This window comes from Nymphaea colorata, chromosome 5 (genome assembly GCF_008831285.2).
Source record: "Nymphaea colorata isolate Beijing-Zhang1983 chromosome 5, ASM883128v2, whole genome shotgun sequence".
Classification (NCBI taxonomy): Eukaryota; Viridiplantae; Streptophyta; class Magnoliopsida; order Nymphaeales; family Nymphaeaceae; genus Nymphaea; species Nymphaea colorata.
Window position 1 is genome coordinate 24,330,267 of NC_045142.1, and position 26,616 is coordinate 24,356,882.

General features: G+C 35.3%; 2 protein-coding genes across 3 annotated transcripts; both read right to left on the reverse strand.

Annotated features, from left to right (window-relative positions):
• Positions 1 to 418: 418 nt before the first annotated feature.
• On the reverse strand, positions 419 to 4,823 carry LOC116255085 (uncharacterized). Of its 2 annotated transcripts, XM_031630833.1 has the most exons (5): positions 4,804 to 4,823; positions 4,631 to 4,721; positions 2,432 to 3,548; positions 1,185 to 1,335; positions 419 to 681 (listed from the first exon to the last, which is right to left on the reverse strand). In XM_031630833.1, exons 3-5 carry the CDS (start codon positions 2,979 to 2,981, stop codon positions 636 to 638), a joined length of 747 nt encoding a protein of 248 aa, XP_031486693.1. In that variant the 5' UTR covers positions 2,982 to 3,548; positions 4,631 to 4,721; positions 4,804 to 4,823; the 3' UTR covers positions 419 to 635. The 2 variants fall into 2 exon arrangements, with proteins under 2 accessions (XP_031486693.1, XP_031486694.1); XM_031630834.2 differs by lacking the exon at positions 4,804 to 4,823 and having other exon boundaries at positions 4,547 to 4,702.
• A 7,334-nt stretch (positions 4,824 to 12,157) lies between these two features.
• On the reverse strand, positions 12,158 to 22,246 carry LOC116254706 (galactokinase). The gene is made up of 13 exons (XM_031630251.2): positions 21,903 to 22,246; positions 20,602 to 20,786; positions 19,432 to 19,478; positions 18,134 to 18,228; positions 17,902 to 17,984; positions 17,123 to 17,191; positions 16,678 to 16,863; positions 15,846 to 15,980; positions 14,835 to 14,969; positions 13,862 to 13,932; positions 13,267 to 13,344; positions 13,030 to 13,171; positions 12,158 to 12,383 (listed from the first exon to the last, which is right to left on the reverse strand). Exons 1-13 carry the CDS (start codon positions 22,060 to 22,062, stop codon positions 12,273 to 12,275), a joined length of 1,497 nt encoding a protein of 498 aa, XP_031486111.1. The 5' UTR covers positions 22,063 to 22,246; the 3' UTR covers positions 12,158 to 12,272.
• Positions 22,247 to 26,616: the final 4,370 nt, after the last annotated feature.

The following is a 26,616-nucleotide window of genomic DNA, read 5'->3' on the forward strand; positions in this document are numbered from 1 at the left end:
CCACAATGTTTGACTGAGAACAAAGACTTGAACACCTGGTAAAGGAGATTTGCAACGAACACTTCTTCAAACCTCCACAAACTTGAGGAGGTTGGGACAGGAATTATGACCACCGTCAAACTGGTTTGTTGTATTTTGCATCAAGTGACCGTAATTCTTTAGCAGTGGACACTTGTTTCACCCTCCACAAACTTGAGAAGGCTGGGCCATCAATTCTGAAGCACTCTCAAACTGGTTTGCTTGCTGTTGTATTTTGCATCAAGTGACCATAACCTCCAAAGATAATAAATCACTCGATGATCATCATTGGGTTCAAAATGAGCCTGATAGGAAAGTTTTCCATGACACCCAAATAATATTTTTCCGCTGAAATCAAACAACGGTGCCACACTCTGTGAGCCATTGGCAGCAAGATCCATGAAAGAAACTTCCCGAAATATTTCCTATTCCTCAGTACACAGCAGTTTTAGTATTTCCTGAAGAAAAACAACCATATTTACATATGCACAATCACAGACTTGTCGTCATCAGAAAGGTTGGGATTCCCTCTCAATCAAAACAAGCCAAGCTTGGATTGATACTCGAAATAGAATTACACCCTCCATTGTAAGCAGTGGCCATGCTTCATTGTTCTGTCAGCTCCTGTCATCCATACTTGCTCCTGAGGTCTGCTCTATAAAGCTACAATACAAGAAACTAGGATCAGATTCACAGGACCATAACGACAGTCAACAGCAAGCAATGTCATCAACAAGATCCCAGTAAGAGGTCTTATTGAATAACTTCCTAAAACACTAATTGTGATCACTCAAGCTATTCTCTGCAGGTTCTTTGAAGGACTACAATTTTGAAATGTCATTTCAACTTTTTATTTTCTGCATTATTTTAGTTGAAGCAAAGTTATCTGTGGGGTACACATTCCACAGAGAAGAAAATTAAAATCTTGCCACTACAGAATGAATTTTAAGCATGTAGAAACCCAATTCTACAGAAAATAAGAGTACCAGACATAACTGAATGCTGCCAACAAACTGCTAGGCTTTGCACACTAAGAGTACCATGATTCAAGGCGCTTCTCCATATAGAATGTGGGTGGAACTCTAGGAGTTCACAAACAACAAGAAATACATTGTAGCAGGGAAGAAACACATTGGAATAGGTGCGCACTCATTATCAGAACCTACCTAGGAGAAGCAGATGCAAAAGCAGAAGCAGAGCTGCTGTCTACAGAGTTGTTGACGTTGAACTGTATTGAGATAAAGCCCGGCCTTCTTGCCATGGCAGGAATTGGCGAACCTTGAAATTTCATGCTAGAGTTGCTGTGAGAGAAGACACCTACAAGGTTGACATTCAAAAGGAGAAAAACGAAAAAGTCAGGTGCAACAATACAAGATCTTGATGAACAATTGGAGTTGCAAGGTACGTGAAGGGGAAGATATTCTTAAGACAATCTCCTCTAACTACATAGTATCTTTTCCTACGTGGTCGTCTCAAGGCATGGGCAATCCCAAGTATAAATTTTCCTCATCCTTAAGGCACAAGAAATCCAAATATCAAACAACACATATATAATGCAACATTGTCTAACATAAACTGGTCTGGTCCTTCTCTCACTTATGACAGATTCTGTTGAAGATAAAACCAATAATTTTGTCTTTTATGGTTGTTTAACATAAGAAAGTGTATAAATTGCTACATAAAATTGTTGGCAAATTTCTCTTATGCATTGGACAAAGTTTTTTTGAGAAGGATGCCTTGTCTTATAGCTTTTGTTACCATAAGGTGTTCTAATTTTTAATTGCTGTAGATGATTTTCAATAGGCACGTACCTGATCAGAGGCATACTAAATAGCCGTGAGATTTGAAGAAAGCAAAATGGTTATGAATTATGATGATTGAAAAGAAAAGCCTGAAACTGTCAATAAAGGAGGGGTTGAGCGAGAAAGATGGAAGCAGAAACTATAGTTGCATGAGGTACTAAATGCCTACAACTGTTGATGCAAAGCAGATTGAGACAAGGATTTGGTTTGTAAGATAGAATAAAGGACATCAAGGAAGGATTCTGTATATTGAAGGACCCATCATATGCATTCAGCGATATACTTGACAATGGAACCGTTTCAAATCAGAATGACAAACCATGACATGTTCTTGCCGAAACTAACGTTAGCCAATGAAGAGGATGTCAACCAGAAATAGTAAAGCAAGCGAAAGTTGTAGAATTATGTATATCTCCAGAAATGGTTTCACTCGGAAGCATCTTAACAGACACGTGATTAAAATAAAAATGTACCAGAAGTGCCCCTCTAACTTACATATATTTGCTTTTAATCAACATCATTATTTAGAAAATCATAAATCACACGATATGAGAGACAGGTAGACGTAATGACCATCTCCCAGAAAACAATAATAAGAACATAGTGTCTACCTTGCAGAATTATAACCAGGCAAAAGAGAATTGTGATGATCATGGCACAGAGGCTACCACTTGAAGATGATGATGCCTTGTTAGCTTTCATCTTCTTCAAAGCTTTCATCCTCTCAACCCTTGCTCGCTTCAGCATTGCAATCTCTGAAATCCGCTCGACTAACTTCATATCTGCAGCATCCAATGACGGTGCTTTAGGAGGGCGGGGGGGTTTAGGTGGCTTTTTACAGCCTAGTTTCCTGGGTTTTTCACCGTCAAGTCTTTTTTCTCTGAGACTCGCCTTGTCTTCCATTAACTTTCTCATTGCTGATAATTCTGGGTCTTCTTGATAAACATCTGAATTATAGGTTGCATTATTGGATAAATTTTGACCATCCACCCCTCTGATAGGTCCATCCAACATAACAAAGTTGCTCCTACCTATTACAGGCGATCGCCTTGACTGTTCAGTGCCAGAAGTAGTAACTTTTGAATCTTCTTCGGTGCAGTTTATTCTACCGCTCTCCAAGTCCAGGATACACTCCCTTTCTGTTTTACCAGTCTGATCCATAGTTGTCCCTTTGGTTTAGCAGAAAAAGGCCACAACATTCATCACATACACGATGTACCGACAATTTCCAATACAACCACTTTCCACTTTTCTGAGCGTGAAGTTTTCAGTGTTTGGCATCAAAATTCATGCAAGAAATTTTCTGAAGAAGAGAAATCACGGACATGAAAAGATGATACAGACTGAAGGAACCACCAGTAGGATCATCTCAAACAATCCAGAGTCCCAACAACCTAAGAACCTACCTTCCTTAACGATCCTTCCACACTCGGTATTACATATAATACGAAACAGTCAGGAGGTCACAACGATAGGTAGGATCTGCAATTTCATGTTCTCTGGAAGCGCCAGTATAAAGGAATCTCAACCTTTGTTAAAAAAATATATGCCTCCAGACATAGCATAAGTGTCTATGCTCTCTTTTCCCTTCCCAATTTCACATAAGCATCAAACTGTGAAAAACTTCAATGTATAAAAACCGCCACCAATAACCAAGTAATTCAGCACTCGATCCCCAAATTCCAAGCTGGCATCTTCAGCCTACACCATTCTTTGACTGTTCACATCCTACAATTAAAACATAAAATCTTAATCAACAACCAAGGAAGACAACACAGAGAAAACACATAACAGGCGAACTAAATGATAATATTAATATCCTCTTCTTTTATGATAGAGAAGCTGGAGGACAACCCAATGGGGTTCAAACCTGACACCCCTGGTTGTGATGCTAACGCCTGACATTCCAGCTATGCCATTTTATCTCAATCTATGTCATTCAAGAAAACAAAAAACTAAAGCAAAAATTTGAATGGGAAATTTTATTCCGTAGTTCGCATAAAAACCAACAAGAGAAAGAAGGAATGAATCCATAAAATTGCACTCAAGCAATGTCACCCATTTCCACCGCCCAATGCAGCTAGAGATTGCAAGTTACACGATAATTTGCCTTTTGTCGTTTCAAGAGAAGGACACAAGAAGATAAGAAAACAACCCTTTCAACGAGAGAAAGAAAGAAACTTCGATCATCGTGAGAAAATTTCTCTTCCAAAATTTCTCTTCCGCATCACTTGAACAACTAGCAGAAATTGATTGAATCTGGCCGAGAAAATATTTCACCCGATGATCGCAGAAATGCCAATTAATAAAGGAAACCCTCCAACGACGACCTCCAATCAGAATCAACCAACAAAAGAAAAGTATATATGATATCCAAAAACAGTGATTAAAAAATCCAACTAGGAGACTCTATTGCCCCAACCTAATCCTACGCCAGGACACCGAAAAAAAAAAAACAGAATGCATTTACCACCAGAACAAGACAAGAACATTCGCGGACACCAAATGCGCCTCGAGAAACACGAATCGCCCTTCCCCTCTATAACCTAAAACCCTTAGATTACTAACTCTGAACAACCAAGAGAAACCCAAAAATCATCAGCGGGAATGCACCCGAAAGAACAAGGAAAAAGAAACGCATAAAACACCAAAATGCAATATCCAATCCCTTGAAGAAAAGCTCATCTGAAGACATTCAAAGAAACCCAACAAGGTAAAAGACTCACAAAAGGAGGAAGAAATGGAGCACCCACAATTTGCAGAAGATCGACAGAGAGGAGGAGGAGGAGGTGACAAGGAGAACAATGTACCTCGACGAATAGGCAAACCCGGGCCAAGAGAGAGAAAGAGAGAGAGAGGCGAATCGTCAGAATCCGCCGTTTCCTAAGCGTCGAAGGATATCTGGTAAATACGACATCTGTCAGAAAAGGTCAAAAAATAAAGAAGATAAAAGAAAAGAGAAAAGTAGAAAAAATTAATTTACGGAGGAAGAAGACGAGTGCAGAACGGGAAAACTGGATAAGGAAGAATCAAAATCAACTCTCTCTCCCCTTTCTTTAATATTTTTCTATTTTTTTCTTTCACTTTTTCTCTTTAGTGTTTGCCAGACAACAGAAAGAAAAAATTGGCAAATTAAAGAGCTAATGGGTGGCCATCGTCCAATGACTAAAGAGAAAAAGAAAAACAAAAAATAGGAGTTTAAATTTACAATGCAACCGTCTTCGCTAAAAGTTTTACGTCACATGCATACGGCAGTCGACAAATCCACTTATTCGTTTTTTTTTTTTTACTTGTCTGCAACTTTTTTTGTTTCTTTGCTTTAATTTATTTAGTAATTTAAAAAGACAATGAAGAAGATATTTATGTCATTGAAACACATGTTTTTAGAATATCATATTCAAGAACATCATATTTTTATTCCGAAGAACATGTTATGAATGTCGTTGGTCAATTAATTGATCAAATGCTAGATGTAATCACTCTTTTTTATAAGATGAGAATATGATATTCTAAAAACATATGTTTAAAAAACTTAATGTTCTTAAGAAACACCCTTTATATTATTATTTTTTTCGTTTTCTTTTTAAATTTTACAAGTAATGGCTGAGTCAACAACTTTTTTTTTTGGTTGAGAGGCACTTAAGTTGACGACACAAATTTAGTATGGGCACCGTATATAATTTTCAAGTCGTGAACATTGTAATGAAATTTTTGATAGGGTGGTGTGGGCAGTGGTCGACACACAATGACAATATTTTAATTCTAACCTTAAGCTTGAGCGGGAATTTGATGTAAATCCACTAAGTGTTGTAAACTGGTTAAATTTTTAAAACGTAAAAAATTTCATTCTTATTTGTTGAACATCATGCCCACAGCATTTCCTTTGTTCTTGTTTTTTTTTTTAAGAAGAAAAATTATCTGGGGAAAACTCTTTTTATTGTTCAACGAAAATAAACTAGTTGGTACTTTATTTAATATATATATATATATATATATATATATATATATATATATATATTAGTCAAATACCAAAGACATGAGCTACATATATTATCTAAAAACATGGTCTAAAACATGTAGCTACAATTTGTAGGCATAACTTTCAAAAGATTTTTTAAAAGCATTTAAGGGGTCAAAATTTTCATAACTGAAAGGTTAAGATTTTTACCCAAATGGGTTTTAATAGATGGACGTGGGCAAGTGCCCACACGAGCCCACACTTGGGAAAATTCATTGAAATTGAAAAAAGAAAAGGAGCGGTATTGGGAAAACAAAAGCTGATTGAAGGTGGGCTTTATGAAACAGGGTTTTGCCGTTATTGAGATTTTCTTGGCGGCGTTTCCCCCACCGTAACGCTATCCCGTCTAAAGGTTTTTTTCTCTTTTGTCGGGACTATAAAAAGATGCATACTTTTCTCATGACTTCACATGGAATGCCCTTTTCCATTTTATCAATTTGAAGTCTGCCTAACAAACGTTTTGGTTTTGAAAAACAAAAAATAAAACTCTCTCTCTCTCTCTCTATATATATATATATATATATATATATATATATATATAGAGAGAGAGAGAATTTGTGGCTTTGAATTGGAATAGAAGAAGATTCTCTCTCTTTCTCTCTTTAAAATTTGGACGATTTTTTATAGCAAAATCCATTACATCTACTTTCAAACATGTACACAAACAGTTTCTCCTCTCTCTCTCTCTCTCTCTCTCTATATATATATATATATATATATATATATATATATATATAGAGAGAGAGAGAGAGAGAGAGAGAGAGAGTGAGTAAAGGAGTGAAAACGACCTTCAAAATAGCTGGATTAATTTCAAGTTTTTTTTAAAGCTTTATAATTTTAGAGTAGAAAGGATGACTAACAGCTGTCACATGTAAAAGTTACTTTAAAAAATCAAAATAAAATTTATTATTTATCTATTTGGTAGACATACTTTTACGACCGAACAGATGACCGATAGTCAGCTCGGGATAACTCTGACATAATTTAATATATATATATATATATATATATATATATATATATATATATATATATATATATATATATATATATATATATATATATATATATATAGCAAGCGGCGTACATAGAAATTATAGAGTTTTCTATCTACTCTTTCACTTGGAGGCAAGAGAAAAAAAGAGAGGCTTCGGCTTCTTTGAAGTATCGTCCTCATACTTAATTAAAGAGCCAATAAACAAAACAAGGTGAATTATTAAGTTGTTGATTTTTTAATATTTATAAGAACCACCTAAAATTGTAGAGCAGAAGAGTACAAGATAACATATATATCAAATTAAGCACTACCTTACACGATAATAATTTTTTACGGATTTAGTAAAATCCATGGTTTGTACATCTGCCATGTCTTGGCATAAACCAACAAAAAGCTGCCAAATCCTAATTATTTTATTTAAACAATAAAAAAAAAAGGCGACCATCTTTAAGACATTAAATTCGTCTTAACTTGCATCTTCATTGAATTGGAATATTCTAGAAGCTTACTTACAAGCATCCACAAACTTCTTTAAAGTTAAAAAAAATAATAATACACATATCCACTATGAGCTACACATTCAATTCAATTTTGCAAGGAAACCTAACATAGCCGTTAATTATATATATATATATATATATATATATATATATATATATATATATATATATATATATATATATATATATATATATATATATATAGATATAATGTTGGTGCTCCTGCCTCTTGTTCATAGGGCACTATATTTGGTTTTCATAAATGTAAAATGTTGGCATTTATAGAACTCGGAAAAAGAATTGTGCAAATCAGGTATATAAATTATAGTATATGAAATTTTTGAAATTGTTAAACCAGATTTTTATAAAATTATGTAAACCAAAAATATAAGTCAGATGTAGAACGATCCGAGTCTTCTCTGAAAATTCAATTCAAAGATCAAAATTTCAATATTTTTATGTTCTTACTCTTCTCTCCTGTTTGTTGAGTGCTTTATACAAAAGAATCGGTGGGGAACGACGCTTGAGACATGGATGTTATGTTAATGTTTTCCAATAAGAAGTTGCTTTAAGTTAGGCACCCCAACTTTATTCATAAAGAAACATTGTGTACCTTAATGTATTAAAACCTGAAAACCAAAATAAAAATAATGTATCCCTTGAACGTCAATAGAACTTTATACACCAAAAAAGTATGGTCAAAGTCTGCATTGTAAGAAATATATATTATTTTTAAGCAAGAGTTGATTAGACCAGCGGATAAGGGGGTGGTTTGTACGTGCAAACACGCACACTCACATAATTTTTTTTTTTTTTCAGAGTGAATGGTTCATCTATCTACCTCTCCGAAAAGAGGCAACTACGTCATCTTTGTGCCCATCAACCCCGTTGTTCACAAAGCTTGCGTTGGGACTTATTACGGTTTAGAAGATGAATGCAGTGGATTGTGACAGCAACCAAGAGATTTGAACCTCAGACCCTTTTGAAGTGGTTTGTCTTCCGCCAAGTGCACTACAATCCCTCAAGGTCACTTACATACAATTAATTGCTTTCAAAATAAGGCTGGTTTTTCCACATCTCATTTCCTTTTTTCCCCTCTTTCACCTACTTTTTTTTATCATATTTTCTTTTTAAAAATGATATTTTAGAATTAATAAATTCTAAATTCATTTTACTCTCTATATATATATATATATATATATATATATATATATATATATATATATTGGAAACCAGCTGAACCGTTAGCTGTTTGCTTCATCTCTCAGTTCTATGATTCTATCTCTGGGTCATATCATAAAAAAAAATATCTAGTTACACTACAAAAATATTTAATTTTACACACACACACATATATATATATATATATATATATGATTTAAATGGAGAAATGCTTTTGTCTCTCGCAACACATTGTCTGATGCATAATCACTCTCAACTGATGCTTTTTATTGAGTAGGCATGATGGATGAAGATTCAGATGCCCGGAAGATTTCACCTTCTTCATATATTGTGTCAGGAAAACTGGTAGTCATCAAACCCTATACACCAAATTAATTGTGAATTTTATGAATTATCGATTTGAAGAAGATCCAATGATAGAAACTAAAATCGAAACCAAGTTGTGTCCATCACGTTAGAGAAAATTAGATTATTTACTTGCAATTTTTTAGGGGCATTTTTTTCTCTTAAAAATAGAGCTTAGCTTATATTTTTTTTAACTTAATCTCCAGACCACCACCACATATGATCATCATAAGACTCTCATAATCTCGTATGTGAGAGTGTAAAAATATATGATCCGAAAGTTGATACAAATCTTGTCCAGATGTCAATGGATTGTAGCAGCTATGAGTGTGAAAGATACGACTCATTGTTGGGTGGTGGGTACCGCTATCCTCTGCCCATAGAAAAAGCCACAAACCCACTGCTTCAATGCAGTGGTATTTGAAGATGACTATGTCTTTTAAAGGGACGACTTCAATATACGCTAAATTCTCTCTCTCCCTCTCTCCCTCTCATATATATATATATATGTATATATATATATACTGGTTCAATACAGTGGTATTTGAAGATGACTATGTCTTTTAAAGGGACGACTTCAGTATACGCTAAATTCTCTCTCTCCCTCTCTTCCTCTTATATATATATATATATATATATATATATATATATATATATATATATATATATATATATATATATATATATATATATATATATTGTGTGTGTGTGTGTAAAATTAGATATTTTTGTGGTGTAACTAGATTTTTTTTTTGTTGATATGACCCAGAGATAGAATTGAGAGATGAAGCAAACAGCTAACGATTCAGCTGGTTTCCAATATGTGTGGCCCATGGAAGCAACAGACCACAGGGATAAGAGAGAGAGAGAGTCCACAATAAAACTGTGACCCATGGAAGTAAGTAATAGAAAAAGATAAAAGGAGGAATCTACGCCAAGAAAATGTCTGGAGAACGAACACTCGGACTCCATGAGAAAGGAGTCAACTGCTCATAAATTAGTTGATATCACTAGCCAAAAAATAAGATCGGCATGTATAATTTAACTTTCGCATTTTTTTTTAGCAAAATGGTCGTTTCTTGGGGCGAAGGAAGGTGTGGGTTATGTGTGGATAACAATAAAAACTTTTTAATTTTATATTTAATATTTCTAAGTAATTTTTCTTATTTACGTATTGGCGCTCTTTAAAATTTTAAAATTTTATGCTTAGAGACACTTAGCAAGATTCTCCTGGCTCTGCCCTTGCTTATATGTCACATTGCAACCTATTTGATCTCTTAATAATTCCCCTACTTTGATCTGCAAGTGTATCGTTGCTTCCATTATAGTAATATTTTGATCATGGTTATGTAACTAAGAAAAATAAAGCCGCTATAACTTTCTTCATGACATGCAAAGGAAAATCAGAAAGAGAAACGAAAAAAAAAAAGAAGAAAGATCGCTTCATCTTCTTCCAAGCACCATACTAGTTTCATATGATGCTCCATCTCCATTACCAAGGAAAAAGGATTACCATTTTATGCCAATTTATTGTACCTTGACTTTTTTTTTTTTTTTTAAACAAGAAGTTGTCCTCCTGCACAAAGGTAAAATGATCAGCCAAATGAAGATCATGAACTGCTCAGCCAGCCACGTAGCGAGGACATGACCGGATCATCATTAGTGTCAGCCGTTGGTTCAATTTTTGCAGACATCAAAACTTCTTATGCGAGAGAAGTTTGGTGCAACAAACGACAGTCAGTATTTGTTTTGTAAAACTTTAATTTTTTGTACTGCAAAAAAGAATATTGATATGCAAGTTAAAGCATACCAAAAACGTTTTATCGAAAATACCGAAAATAAACTTATACCTTCATAAGGGAAAGGGTGTTTGACCTTCTCATTTAATGGTATGATGAAAAATTTTTCCTACACACCCAACAAGATATAGCCCTGAAAGTAGAAATATTAGTGTACAAGTTTTTACAACAAAGTCTCTTGACTTGAGTGCAGTCTTCCGCTGACAAAAAAAAGAAAAAAAAAAAGAAAAGAAAAGGAATCTTCTTTGGCTAAAAGGTAGAGATGATATTGCAGAGATAATATTGCAGTAGGGTTCAGAAGGGATCCACCATCTTGCAAAAGATCCTTTGTTAATTGAAGTCTCAATCAGGACCGGCCACCAAGTCTTGTACTCTTCATGAACTTCCTTTGCTTTTCTTCTCGTTTCGCATTCTCTTACTGTTCTTCGTCTACGATGCCATACATCATCAAATTTGGCTTATTTCGCCATTTCTACATCTTAATAACTCAAGGAGAGAATTCCAACAACACCTTATTAATTGCCAAATTAAATTGTCAAAGAGATCTACAATCTCCACCATCCATTAGGTTGATCAAACGTGCATTGGAAGGGAGAGGACAAGACATGCCTTTTAAGATAGAATTCCAGTCGTCATGCTAAGCCACGATGATCGGAACCCAAGCAGGGTTGACCTTAGAACAATGCTCAAGAGACAACACTTGAAAGAAGAGTTTGATAAGAAAAACATTGTGTTCCCAAAATACATGTTTCTACAACACATCTTTCAAGAACATATGCAACAAATACAATATAATTTTGTCCAATATCTGATTGCGCAATTTAAGAACAATATCTACATAAATCACACCATGTTTTCTAAAACAATAACGTGGTGTTCTACTATTGTGTGCTTTAAGAACATAATATTCTTCTCAATAAACGCCTTTGAAGGTATTCTTGCTCAGATCCTTAGAAGAGAACCTTGAACCTCATTTGGGCTCTATGATGACGGAATAGATTTGCTTTGAGAACCCCAAACAACTAAAAAGTTAATATTTTGTAAATGTTCTTTCAGAACCAACAGAAATAAAGGATTAAAATTTTAATCTGAAAAGAAAAACTTCTACTTTTGAAGTAGGGAAAACATGCTCCAGTTTGAATACACTATAAAGCCAAGCAAGAATCTTGAGCATAGTCCAGTAAACAGCACCACCCACAGTGGAAACATCTAAGATCAGACCGAGCTGATGATCCAAGCGGAATTCCATCTAGAAACTTCTTCCCTCATGACTTCAGAAGTAGCTCCACTCTTCTATTCTTTCTAGTACCACAGTTAGGTCTGTCAAACATTAATAGATTTATCTGGTATCCTGTTCAAACTTACAGATTTGGCGAATCCACCAGGAACATCAGAATACGGTCAATATCAAAGTCAGTACAGGTTTTCCCTGACCAATCCAATGGTTATCAGAATCTTATTAGATCACTAATTTCTGTATCTTGAACACAATAAGGTGCTCATAGCAAATAATGATATTTTATTGAGCTCTTATAACTCATTTTAATGACAAACAAGTCATCAAGAATGTTCACATCTGTTAAGTGGGAACAATGAAAATGCAAGAGGAGATTAAAACTTGAATATTGCAGCGCCGCTGGATGGCTTGGAAGCAAACACATACTGACCGAGGTCGTTGTTGCCGATTATGCCCTTGTCAATCCTCGACTGATAGAATGCCTCCTGAGAAGTAAAAAGAAAAAAAATCTAACAATCAGTATCTAAATGCAATAAAAAGGCACTAGAAAATAAAGATCATATTTTAATGTGTAAAATTTCTGATGTTTTTTTGTTGTATAATTTCTTCACTTACAGAAGTATGACTGCATGCAACTTACGTTTTCAGCCAGCACAGTTTGATGGATCCGCAGGGAGCCAAATGCAAATAGAAAATTTTATATAATCAAATCCAAATGAGATATTTCTGTCCGTCCAATTCAATATGAACAATAGTCTGTTTCTCTCCACAATGAACACCTATAGTATCATCTATCAATACATATGATATTGACAGCAGATTCAGTTTTCTTGGAACAAAGATCCCACATAAAATGAAAATTTCTTTCTTGAAAATGACTACATAAGAAGGTCCCCATAAGGTTCTCTTAATGTGAATTTTATTGGTTATGCTCATTAGACTTGCCAAGTACCATGGGATCAGGAAAAATCTGAAAAAAATGTATACAGATCGTTGATTCTGAAGAATCTGAACCTAAAACCCACACCCATCAACTTCATGCTGATAACTAGGGTGCACCGGCGGCAAGACATCCAAAGCTGAAAATTAGTGGGAATCAGTACTTCAAGTGAAATGAAAATGAGAATGCACCTTCAAATTGAGAATGAACTCAGGGACTACAGCTTCCTTTACCAAAGCAACCACACAACCACCCCATCCAGCTCCTGTTAGCCTTGCTCCAAGTGCTCCTTTTTCAAGGCAAACTTTTACTAGTTCCTCCAACTCAGGACAACTACAATAAAAGATAAATAGGAACGTAAGCAGAACAGCCAAAAGAAACAAAGTTTACTGCCACAGAGAGAGAGCGAGAGAAAGAGAGAATCATGCCTGCACTCGTACAGAACACTGCAACTGTGATGGCTCTTGTTCATAAGCTCTCCCAGACGCTTTAACATGTCCTCAGCACTGCATAAGAGTTATCACTCCAAATGCATTAGGCATATAAGATGACAAAACACGAACAAGTGTTATGCAAAATGATGGATTTCTACCAGGACACCAAACTTTTCTTTATCTTTTTTCTTCAGGAGGATCACGACACATATGGTCTACAGATGCTGATACTGGTTGACAGTAGTTGACCTGACATTACTATTTGCATGTTCCAGGTCAGTGTGTAGGTGGCCAAAGTTATCAGTTTATCTAAATTCATGGGCTAGTCAAGCCAGTGAGCTTATCACCCAAGTACGACGGCCACAATGTTCCAAGACTATATAATTGTCTACGTGAATGAATATGAACACTGAAAGGCAGCACCTTCATTGTGACAAAAATCTACTTCGTGTAACATTATTGCACAGATTCTACAATCAACGAGCTTGATGTTTGCAAATGTGAAACTATATATGGAGCAATCTTGTGAAATCACACAAACAGTCAGGTCCACTGAAGTAAGGGAAACTTCGCATCTATATCACATTACCTGAGCTTCGATGAGACAGTTTCCTTAAACAAGTATACACGCTTAGCCTCAGAATATACATGTGAAGCCCTCTGTAACAGAACCAAATAAAGTCAGGTACTTAATTCCATTATAATGTAATTTTGCAGTTAATGCACCAGAAACCAAAAATTTTGATGTCATTTCCCTATTTTATAAAATACAAGAAAAGTAGGTTGCACTTTATTAGGTGGCAATTCAACTAACTCAACCACAATAGCCTAATGAAGCATAGATTTGTCATCAATTCATCATGGCAAAAGCTGGCCACAAAGGATCATGCACAAAAATCAAGTGAAGAAGGCATGTTAGGAATTGCTGAAGCAAACGCAATCTTAAGGATTATTTAGAGAAAGTGACGTATGCACATGATGTCACACATTAACTTGCCAAGAAGTTCCCACATAAGGAATTCAAACCGACCCTTTTAGGCAGCATATTTTTCTTATTGGTTAATTGAGATCACTTAATGCACATATAAACAAACCATACAAGATAACTGAAGGTAATGAAGGACATGCTGGTTAATATGCAAAATTTTGGTGTAAACAAGACAACCACAATTGAATTCATAAATCTCCATATTAATCTCCAATTCGGCCAACATATCATGATATCTGAATCACTAACACCTTAGCTGGCCACGCAGTGCTATTTGGCAGTTTCTTTTCAGCTTTTGCTGATACAGCTTTAGGCCACCGTGCAGTAATATAGCAGAAAACTTAGAACATGCCTGTCCAGTTTGTAAATTTCACATGGCTTGGCAATAACTTTCTTGTTTCTACAAACTCAAATTCAATGTTTGGCATAAGTAAAACATGATATGTATCATAAATGCAGAAGTCCAAGAAAATAATGACATAATAAAGTGCAGAAAATACTGTACAGAAGGCTTAAATGTAATAATGATGAGCTAAACAATTAATAGCTAAGCAAGTTTGCCACTATAATATACCTGAAACAACTTAAAATGTTTTGCGGCCCTAAGAACGTCCAAGGAGGTTGGAGAATTTGCAAAAATAGTAGTAAGGCTTTCCTCGGTGATCTTCTCGATAGCTTCAGCAGTGTAAGGCTCCTCATGCAGAAATTCCTGAACAACAGGAAGTACTCAATTATAGTACAAATGGAAAATATAACTCAAACTCAAAGGTCATCTGAGCATGTAAAACAAACTAGCACAGTAAAAATAGTAATTTACAATCTAAAATATAAATGTTTAAGGAGGTTTCCAGGAAATTGTTCAGGTGCATCTACACTAGCCAAATCCAATAGCCATCCATGTTAGTTCAGTAAAACGTCACCTACCTGAATCTGTCTACAATCTACATTTGGGAGAGCATAGGGCTTAGATTTGACATAAGTTGGATATGATCAAGTGAAGCCGATCTTCATAGGTTCATTACCTCATTATGGTAAATAATGTTAAATATGTGCACTTTACAGTGCAGCATTTTTTTTTTGGGTTTTGAGACATAAAAAAAATTAGTTTAGCATCCCTTGTACTCAGACTTTTTTGTTTAACAGATTGCTTCATGGTTGCAAATGGCTTAAACTGCTTTTCGACTCTGTATTGATGAATTTTCTTATTTATTCACCAGTCTATATACATGAGACTGGAGAGAGAGAGGGACCAGATGGAAGTTCCTGGAGGGAAAAAAGTATACACGCACGTGCGTGTGTGTATGTGTAATGTCTTAGCAGCAAATACAGAACTCTCTACTCATGAAGCCACAAATTTGTCCCAATAAAAGCATGTAAAGGTACACAATTGTCAACATACAATTTATTGGCAAAAACTTTCAAGGGGGGATTTAATTTCTCCCACTTGTGGACATTAGAGTACATATATTTATTTTATAAATAAAGTAAAAGTTCCATACAGGTCAGTATCAATCTAGTATAATAATAGCAGAACTGGTCAACATCAATCGAGTATAATAATATCAGAAGAAAATGAAATTCATACCTTGATAGCAAGAAGTAGGTCTGAGGAGCCACGTTCTTTGGCAAAGGATACACATAGCCCCTCAACATCAGAAAGTGTTTTCACCTTTGTGATAGCTTCTTTGGGTACCATACCTAGCTTGATACCTAGGACAATCTACAAAACAATTGATAAAAGACATTAGCATTAGCACAGAAATTTAAAAAAACAAAAAGGAACTTCTTTAACTTGAATACACATCTTTTCTCTCTAAAAAGTGATCACTAATTTATTCAGTTAATGTTCTCGAATTTGGCACACACAAATCTGGAAACATTAGAGAGTGACTGTGCTTGTGCACAATCTCTTCATAGCATGACTTATCTAACTGCTTCTGAGAAACCAACAAACAGAATACTTGGAACTCATGAATATAGAGATATACGGGACCTAAGATAGCTTTTTCCTCGTCATCACAATAAGGGGAAAGATCCCAACAAACGGTGATGAATATCTCCTTTTACTGGAATAAGGAGAAACGTAGGGCAAGGGTACTTGAATCACTAATCAGATGAAAAATCACAAAAAAGTGGGTGTGGTTGTTGGAAACCAGTTCTGAACAGTGACCAGAAGGTGATCCTTTTTTGGACACAACTACGATCACAATATCAAATAAGGCATGTAAAATTGTTAGAAAAGAAAATATTATCCATAAGGGCAAATGCAATGCCGTAACATGGTATGAATTACGAAACTGCAGATTGCCATCACTAGTCCACTTTCAGTGTTAGCAGAGAAGCTTCAGACAAAAACTATTCTGATGCATGACAATGAATGGTATTTGGTTTATTTTGACTAAGAAATCAGTACTTACAGCTGCCAGACGACATTCAACAACTCTGTTGTTGTAATTTGTTGCTGCAGTCACAGCTTTCTGGGATTCAGCCAATGAATGAGCAATGACAAAGGTTCCACCTTCAGGTAGTTGTACATCAGTTGCACGTATTGGGTTAAAATCAATGAGCTCAGCAAATCCAATTTTTGCCATGACTGAGATTGCCTGAAAATTGGGAAGAGCACAATGTCAATTAATTAATCAAACCATCACATTATCCACAACCACAGACTGTCTATTGAAACATATAGATGATGAACCCTGCTCATATTCATTTACTGCAAAAAAATGAGTCATTGCAACTAGTAAATGAACTAAGGATTCAGCTAAGGTGTAAAATGAAATTGATAAAATTCACAATAACAGCAAGCCCAATTTCCAAATCAAAGAATGAAGACAAAAGCCAAAATAGAAAGTTGCTTACTTGGTCCATTCCACCAGACTGAGTTCCAATATGACGCTCGCATTCACATGTAAGTTGGGCAATTTCTTTCTGAAACAGCAATCATCAAAAAGTGTAGTTAAGGCAGTCATCATTCATGTGATCTCCAGAAAACTAAACAATAAGTTGATATAGGTAGTTTTAGAGAAAAACAATTGTGGCTGTTAATATAATAACCACAGGAAAAAAGTTGGCAAAAGGAGATACTGTTGAATCGCTTTCAGACAACTTTTCTTGATTGTCAAAAGGAGATAAAGGAGCATGATGACTGCCAAAATTCAATAGAATATAAAAAGCAAAACACACAACATTGCAGAATTTTTTTGTTCCCGTCGCTCAGACAGACCCCAGATCTCCTAAAGGAGAATTACAATTTGAAAACTTAATAGCTAGCCATGCCTTCAATAGGAGCAGGGACACCAATCAATCTGACCTTGGGTAGTTGCCTTTCCTTCTTTAAATCAGATTCTCAGATCCAGTGAAAATAGCTCTAAATAAGAAAATGGTTGGATTAAATAATTTCTTTAGCGTTTGTGTCCAGATATTAACTACAAAAAAGTCACGTTAGAGGCCCAATCTGCATGTGAAATATCTAAGCTTGTGCCAAGTGCAGCCTGAATCTTACCCAAACTGATAAAGTTATGAGAATAGTCAGTATTCATACATAAAAGTGATTGGACACGATCTATAATGACCTGATATGCACCAAAACTTGAAATTACCACCTGAAATTTTAACTGGTTGCATATAGATAGCTGTACCTTTGGAAAATTCACATCAAAAACTGCCATTATTGCGATTGTTGCTGAACAAACGAAAGCTGCAGAGCTTGATAACCCAGACCCTATATAGGCAAGTCACCAACAGCGAAAGCTACCAATTAAAAGTACTAAACACAATAAATCTTTTAATTAGGATATTTGACTTTATCAAACATTAGCTATATGTCAGTCCACAAATGCAACAAGAGATGTATCGAAAGAGAAAGAACACCTGTAGGGACAATTCCATCAACAAGAATATCCAGGCCAACAGGTTCGCCAACATCTATTCCTTTTGATTTAGCATATTCATAATACCCCTTGTATCTGCAAACAAAACAGTCCCTGAATCACATGATCATTAACTGTATGGTTTCACAGACACTGAGACAATTGTAATGCATAGTATATCTGATAACATGTTAGATGTGCAACTGCAATCCAATCAAGTTGACTACATTTGCATAAGCATTATTTGTGTATCCTTGTGGATGACTATGAAAAGGTGACTTGGAGTGAACTGCATGTCTTGAAAGGACCATACCAATCATTTGTGTGATATATAAAGTTATCTTGCAATGTGCTCACTGCCCACTCTGTAGTACCATTAAGTTCCTCGAATCCAATGGCGCCTAGGGGTTTACAGGGCACAACAATTTTATCTAGCAAACCCCATGTTTATCTGTGAGTGCATTCTCATGCGTATCACAAAAGGTATCTTGACAAATAGTCAACATATTTAACTACAGAATACATGCACAAACTTTTTCTTTTTTTTTGGTTACTCGAGCGCCAAGGTCAAGGACCAAGTTACCAACATGTAAAGCTGTCATACTAGTGTAATTTCAGAACCTTCTGAAAGCACCAAATGCAATTTATAACCTTCCAAATTTTGGGCAATTGGATGAGCACCCAGCTTGACACGGATAGGCTGCTTCTTGTTACTGAAGGTCACTGATTCAAGTCAGACAAATCTTGAAAAGTGCTCACCCTTACCAAGTTTGATGGAAAGTGCAATTATATGCCTTTCATGCTGACCCTGACCAAAGAGTTTTGTCTGAATGAGCACTCTTCACAAGAGGGCTTTGCTCTAACCTGAATCACTTCATAACCAAGTTACCAACATGTAAATCTGTCATACTAGTGTAATTTCAGAACCTTCTGAAAGCACCAAATGCAATTTATAACCTTCCAAATTTTGGGCAATTGGATGAGCACCCAGCTTTACACTGACAGGCTACCAGATGAAGGAATGTAAACATGTTTTTCCCCAGGTTAAAGAATAAAGACCAACATAATAAAAAAATCATCAGCTTCTCTTGGCATTTGAAAGAGGGAAAAAGATAAACCCTGTGCAACAAGACCAAATTCTGATTTTGAAATTAGTTATTGTGCCATTTTTTACAACTCTTATTAACAAGATCACAGGATACGGTCCATCCGCAACATAAATTTCAAAAGAGGTTGCCCACAAAATTAAGTTAAATAATAAATTGGAAAATCTTCAGCTAGAGAAACAATGCTTCTCACCCACAGATGAAGTAATGGCCCCATTTATGGTTCTTCAGATCAATATCCTGCAGGAATTCAAGCATCAATTAGATTGAGAAAAATCCCAATAAAAAACATGACTATAAATTGCAAGCTCTACCAGAAAAGGCTACTGATCACATCATTTCAAACTTCCCAACTTATTTTTTCCAACTCAAAATATGCATACATCTGTCCCCACAAGTTTAGAACAATGGGGCTGTTCAAAGATTCATTTCAGGAGGCACATGAGGAACAAAAGTCTGCATGTGTTACGTATCAAAGATAAGCTTCACAATGTTCTGAAACTTTTCTATTTCTAGGGTGCAACCACAAGACAGAAAAGGCTACCCTCAAACATAAGAATCAGAAAAATCTATCAATCAAAAGTGATAGTGAAAACCATTGAAGACATTCTATAAAAGAGTGTGACAGGTGAATAATATTTTAGTGAGGAACCACCATTGACTATCTTATTTCATTTCTTCAATCAGCAAAATCTTGCCCATCAATTAGAAAATGGGAAACACCCATGGATTGAACATTTTACTATGGTACACTTTCTGTTCCTTCCGATAGAACATGCTGTTCTTAAAGACCTTATGCATGAACTGGAAGAAAACAGTGACTATTTTATTTCATTTCTTTCACATAGTACCTTTAAATTGACTTTCTTGTCTACCAATTTGCTGAGGCATCTGCATTTTGATCTCCCAAGATTGATCAAACATTAAGAAAGATATCAGGGACTTTGTCATTGTGTTCAGTTTTTTACTTTAGTCCAGCAACTTGCCATTGACAGCAATAGCAAAAGATAGCCTAACAGTCCCATGTTGCTCTTTTCTTCTTCTCTTAAAAAAAATGATGAACTTCCCAAAAGCAGAATTGACCAAATGAAAAAATTTTAATGCCTTTTCCAGTGCAGGACCAGCTCACTTGTTCCTGTTCTTTGAAGTTTGAACCCACCAAATCTACATTCAACAACATTTCCTAGCTCATCACCAGCTCTTTACCCATGCATCACTAAGCAAAAACATAGATGTTATAAGACTGAATTGCTTTTCTGGTGACTTATGTTATTCTGTGCTTAGCAACATATTCCGTTTTATAATCACAAATAATTTCCCAATCTTAAGTTGACAAGACTAATTTGAAAAGTGATAATCTTACCTGGTCAGGATCAGCAGGATACGTGCACGTATCATATTTAGGATTTACGTTTGATATACGAAGAACCTTTGTTGTTTGACCGGCTTCATGCTTATGGATAGCAATTATAGTATCTTGTCTTATGGCCATCGGCAGGACTGAATAACCTTCATAATCAATATGCTCGCCAATCAAATTAACTCGACCTGTGAAGAGGACACGAGGTAAGAAAGCAGGAACGCGAGATTCCACCAACAGCAGAAGTGGAACTGGAGAAACAAAAAAGGAAGATGGACAAATATCCAGCAACCGAGCAACCATTTTGATATATACGAAATGATATGCAGGACTTGTTCTCAGAGGAAAAATAGATATTAACCAATAATGACAAAGTTTTTCATTATAAATAACAAACACGCCCGTTCAAAAGAAGCATATAGGTTATCACTCAATTTGAAAAGACACTGCAATTAGAAAATAATAACTGAAACAAGCCTAAATTCTAGTAGGAACTCCTAGTATATAAACACAAATGGGGGATCAGCCAAAAACCCTGAAGAACGGAACCAGTAATGGTCAATAAGTTCAGAGGAAGTATGCAAATCTAACACAGAAATAAGCAAAAAGACGACTCAACAGTGGCACAAATAAGCAACAAAACAATTACAAGAACCCAAATATGCCAAAATTAAACGCGTAAGAAGGGAAAAAAACACAAAAGGAAAAAAAAAAAAAAGAATACTCCTGTCATTTAAAAAAAAAAAAAACTTAAAAGCATAGGTTCATATACTAAAAAGAAGATGAAAGAAAAACAAACAGAAAAGATGCCGCGAAACAAATAAAATGAGCATTCAGCTAAAGAAGAAAGAAACCTGGGAGGAGAAAGCAATATTCAAATCTTAAAAAGTCAAAGAAGAAACGGAAATAAAACATCTCCGCTTCAAAAAGGGAAATTAAAAAAAAAATACCTTGTAAATTAGGTACAGTACGAGAATAATAAGATGAGTAGAGAGAAGCAGAGCGTCCAGAAAAGAAAATTTTATGTAATGTAAAACTCCGAAACTTCGAAAAAAAACAATAATCTTCGACGACAACAAAACAAGGACGTACACTCGCCTAGGAGAAGCAAGAAATGGGCTAGGACAAACAGCAAATCGATCAAACAACAAACCTTCAGTCTCAAAACAAAAAAAACACACACACACAAACACAAATCGACCGAATTCTCAACAGGAAAAGATAAAAATGAAGATGACGACGATGACAACGACAATGATAACAACAGTTATGATAAATTGATAATGATGATGTTGGCGTGGTACCTGGTGCTCTGGCGAAGACGTCAGGCTGGCAGCCGTACAGCTCCGAGAACTTCGACTTCAGCCTGTCGAACCTCACCGACGCCTCGTCCAAGAGCGATCCCTCGCCGTAAACCGGCTCCAACGTCGTGAAGATTGGCACCGGCAGATCCTCGTGCGCCATCTCTCTCTCTCCTCCCCCCTCTCTGTCTCCCTCCCTCCCTCCTTAATTCCGGTTGACTATCCCACGGATGACGCTTCTGTTTTATGATTTTCACAGTTTTCTAATTCAGGCTCCCTCCTTCTCTCTCCCTCTCGATAAAAAGGACGTGACACGTCGACTCCGACGATGCATGAGAGCAACAGACGATGGCCGTCCGATGCGCAGAGACGGACGTCATTCCCTTCTTTTTGAGATGGAGAGGAGAGACTCTCTCTCCTCCTTAACAAGGAATTTAATAATAAATAAGAATGGTGGAAACGGAAAAGGAATGTGGAGTTAAAAAGACTAAGACATTTTTCCTTAAAGATCCTTTCTTTTTTTTTAATTTTAAAAATGATATTTTGGTTCTATCCAAAATTTTAAAAAATATTCAAAATTTAAAAAAAACTTTACTTCGGTTCCTTTCATAAATTTTTTTTAGCTTCGCCCTTCAATGACAATATGGAATCCCAAAACTTTCATGATCAGTAAAGTAAAGTAGAGTAGCGTTCTAGATGTTGAAGTGAGAATTTCGTGCCAATACCTGAGTTGGGACAGAAGACAAGGATTTGAAATCTAATATAAAAGCAAATAAGAGAGTTTCTAGTATCTATGGACTTGGTCACACACATCTTATCATCGGATACGAGATCCCAAACTTAATTAAATCCTTGGAGAAAATCAAGGGATTGTACTTAATAAGTTCTAATTTAGTTTCTCAAATCTTATCCTTATCTTAATTCCTATGGAAACAGAAACAAGGATATTGAAGACCAAGGTTTAATTATTTAACATTGCTCAAGCTCGAGCAGCTCGATTCGGTAGTTACGTGTTGAGTTTGAGCTCGACTCAACTCAATTAAGGCTCGAAAAACTCGTCTGAAATATGGACTACTACTTTGCTATAAATCAAGCTTGACTCGATTAAGACTCAACAAACTTGAACAAGATTTTGTAAAAACTTACATAATTAATTAACGTCAATCTATCGGGTTTTTAATTAAAAAAACGAGTCCGATATTTAGAAAATCACTACGCATCATTTTCGAGCGAAGTCGAACTCTAACAGTTTGAGTTAAGTAAACTCGAACTCAACTTGATTATTTGAACGAGTCGGCTCATGAACTCGAGCTCGACTCATTAAACAAATGACTCGGCTCAAACTCATTTATGAGTCGAGCTCTACTCGTTGTTCACCCCTACCGACCACCTTCTCATTGGAACATCATGTATCATTACAACAGTAACTTTTTTTGCTTAGAAAAAAAAAATCTATCATTTTATGAATTTTAATTAATTAAAACAATTATCAGTCAGCCTTTATCTACAACTTCGGTGGGGATTGAGGAAGTGGTAAAGAGAATTTCGGAAGAAAAGCAAAGGTGTAAAATATAAATCCTGCATTATATATTTAAATGAGAACGCTAGAGCCAGCGCGGCTGCCGTGCAGACTTCCACTTTCACGTGATCTTTCGTCCCCATCCGACCCAAGGGGAACAGATGCGGGTCCCGCACCTCGTTACTCCCTCACAGAGCGCCTGGTCCCACCATAATTCAAAGTCTTGAGGAGGATAAGATCCTTCTGGATCGAATCAGTTTTAATTTTTATATCGGTTTTGATTCGATCCTACATATATAGAAACCAGATCATTAGGTGAGAAACAAAAAGCAAACTCTTTAATTTTTTGTTAAAAAATTATTTTATAAATAAAAACTATTTTGATATGAAACAACCAAGTTGTTTTTATGAAAAATATTAATTTTTTTTAATCAAAATGTTGATGTTATGGAAGCCATTCATTTTTGCTTATTATAAAAACATTGTTAAAGTCCAAAAAATGGTAAACTTAATGTATGTTTTCAAATCAATGTATCCTTAAGATCATATCGGTTTGCAAAAAAAGAAAAAAAAAATTAGCATATCATGTTTAAATGATTTGGTTTTTGTCCCTAACCTAGGTTTATACCAATTTTCATATATGTAGGGGGAGAGAGACAGAGAAAGATGGGTAATTGAGAGACAAAAGCTAGACATACTAAAATTCATTATTAAAATGCCTTTTTAATGCAATCTAAGCTTATGGTTATGATATGAAGACTGATTTTATTAGAGACATGTATTAAGTTAGTAATTTTTTACTTTAATAATATTTTTTCATAATAAAAAACTGATTGTCTCATATAGCGTCTAAATTTTGATAGTAGAAAAGTCAATTTCTTTTACAAAAGTTACTTGAATTGAAACATGATTGACATCGAATTACTGTTTATCAACACATTAGGATGTTCACATTTTATTTACAATAATTTTATTTTATTTGCAATCATTTTTAACACAAAATTAAGATGTCTGGTTTTTGTTTCTTATATATATAAAATATAAATCATTCAAGTTTCAGATAAAAGTTTTCAAAGGAAGCAAGGAAAAAAAATGATCAAAAGCATGCTGATACAATCAAAATATATATGCCAAAAGCAAAACTACTTATATTGAGCTTCTGAAAAAGTGGTCGAAGGTAGTTTTTTTTTTAATATTGAAAATCCAAAACTATGACATATAAAAAGGGCGTTTGACTAGATTTTGTTTTTATAGGTTAGAAGATCTATTTCTTAACACAGTTTTATATGTTTGAGCGTGAAAATAGGGGAGGGGAGAGGGAGTGTGTGTGTGTAAGAGAGAGGGAGGGAGGGAGGGAGAGAGAGAGTGTGTGTGTGTGTGAGTGTGTGAAATAGAGAGAGAGAAAAACGATAAATTTGGAATGCATAATAAAATTTGAAGACAAAAAGTTTCCTAAATACAAAAATAAGCCGCAAAAAAGCAAAACAAAAGAATGAAATATACAAAAAAAAAAATAACACAATAAAGTAGAGTAAGTGGGGAAGATGAGAGAAAGTTGATAGATAAACCAGTAGAATCACACATCAACAAGCAAGTGAAGAGTATTCTAGCAAGTGAAGAGCATCCTCCAGTCAATCTGATAATGAGGAGGTGGTCCTCAAGACCCTATTGTTGATATCTTTTTAAAATATAACAAATTAATTATATATATATAACACTGGCCAGTTTGGATTTCCATTCACTCCATACTCCATAATGGTCTCTCTCTTCTACAGACAGAATTATGATGTTGGCTGATTAGGGCGGCTGTACAATTAAAGGATCAACGTTTTAATTTCAAAAAGATGCCATATTTTTTTTTGGAGTCGTGCAAATCACAGGCTTTTTATTAAAGGTCAAGCAGTGGCCACGTTAAAAACTCAAAACCAATAAACAGCGAATTACGTGAATGAGTTTTCCATCTATTTGTATTAAATAACTACGTTTCATCTGCACAATGTGCACATCTAAGAATTGTATAGGAGTTATAAGTTTTTACACCTGGAAATTACATCTGCCGAGTTCCAACGTTTGAAGAAAAAGAAAAAAGTTTTTTAAATGCAATTGCGTCAGTTGCCGCTACAATTATTTTACATTGTATCAGATTCAGATTAGCTAAAATACATCTTAAAAGCTAAAAGATATATTCTATATTATATTTGCTACCACAATATGGTTCACGCTTGTGGCTAGTAAAATAATTAAAACGAAAGCAATAACCCAATTTTTGGCAAAATTACATGCTTCTCTCGAGTTTCAAGTACAAACATGCTTTTAATATCTCTTCCAAGGAGAAGCTTTTTTTTTCTTTGGTGAGAATATATAAAAATTACTATAGGCAAGCTAAAAGAGTCAAAATAAGTCATCCCCATGTGCAATGTGAGTATTATATTACCGATTTGGTGCGAGTTTGGTCATTGCATAGGAATATGGTTCTAACATACACCGGAATTGGAAGTTAGCTGGTTTAGAATATGCTGGGAATGATTGCCAATCTCGAGGCCATGAGGATTAATATATAAAAAGCTGGTACTGGAACGTATTTCGAGACAAACCAATGAAAGATCCACTTTATGCACATGCTGGATTCAGATCCACATAGCTTGATCCTATTTGTTTTAGAATCTGTAATGTTCTTTAGTTTTACTATTAGTGTGCATGTCAGAAGACTCAGAACTCAGAAGGCTGGGGTTAGGAAATATACAACGAGTCGAGCGAACTTCCTCATATAAGCTTAGGTCGAGCTCGAGTTAAAAAATTCGAGTCAAGTTCGAGTTACACAAGCTCGACTCGTTTAAACTTGACTCCGTTCATTTGTTTTTTCAGTTCTCATGTTTTGTCTTTTGACTCGCACCCTTTTTATTTTTCATTCTCTCTCTCTCTCTCTCATTCTTCTTCTTCTTCCCACCTCCCCTTTCTATCCGGTTGTAACCACAAGTCACGAACCAGGCAATACTTTTTTGGTTTCAACGTTAGGTTGAGTGAATCAGTGTATAATTGATTATTAATGTAAACAATGAAATCTAGGTTGGTACTCTTCACACTGTTTTTTGATGAACAATTTATGTTTTAAAGAAGAGCAACCGAATAATATTGCAGAAGTTTTTTTTTTCTCATAGCTTAAAGAAGATGAAGATTATTATTCGTTGATGAGCTTAA

Coding starts and splice junctions, on each gene's coding strand:
- LOC116254706 (XM_031630251.2), bottom strand. CDS start 22,062: ATGGCGCACGAGGATCTGCCGGTGCCAATCTTCACGACGTTGGAGCCG. Junction 16,864..17,122: donor AGTCTGGTGGAATGGACCAA/GTAAGCAACTTT, acceptor CCCAATTTTCAG/GCAATCTCAGTCATGGCAAA. Junction 15,981..16,677: donor TTGAATGTCGTCTGGCAGCT/GTAAGTACTGAT, acceptor ATTGTTTTGTAG/ATTGTCCTAGGTATCAAGCT.
- LOC116255085 (XM_031630833.1), bottom strand. CDS start 2,981: ATGGATCAGACTGGTAAAACAGAAAGGGAGTGTATCCTGGACTTGGAG. Junction 1,336..2,431: donor CCTGGTTATAATTCTGCAAG/GTAGACACTATG, acceptor TCAACCTTGTAG/GTGTCTTCTCTCACAGCAAC. Junction 682..1,184: donor TTTGCATCTGCTTCTCCTAG/GTAGGTTCTGAT, acceptor CTTGTATTGTAG/CTTTATAGAGCAGACCTCAG.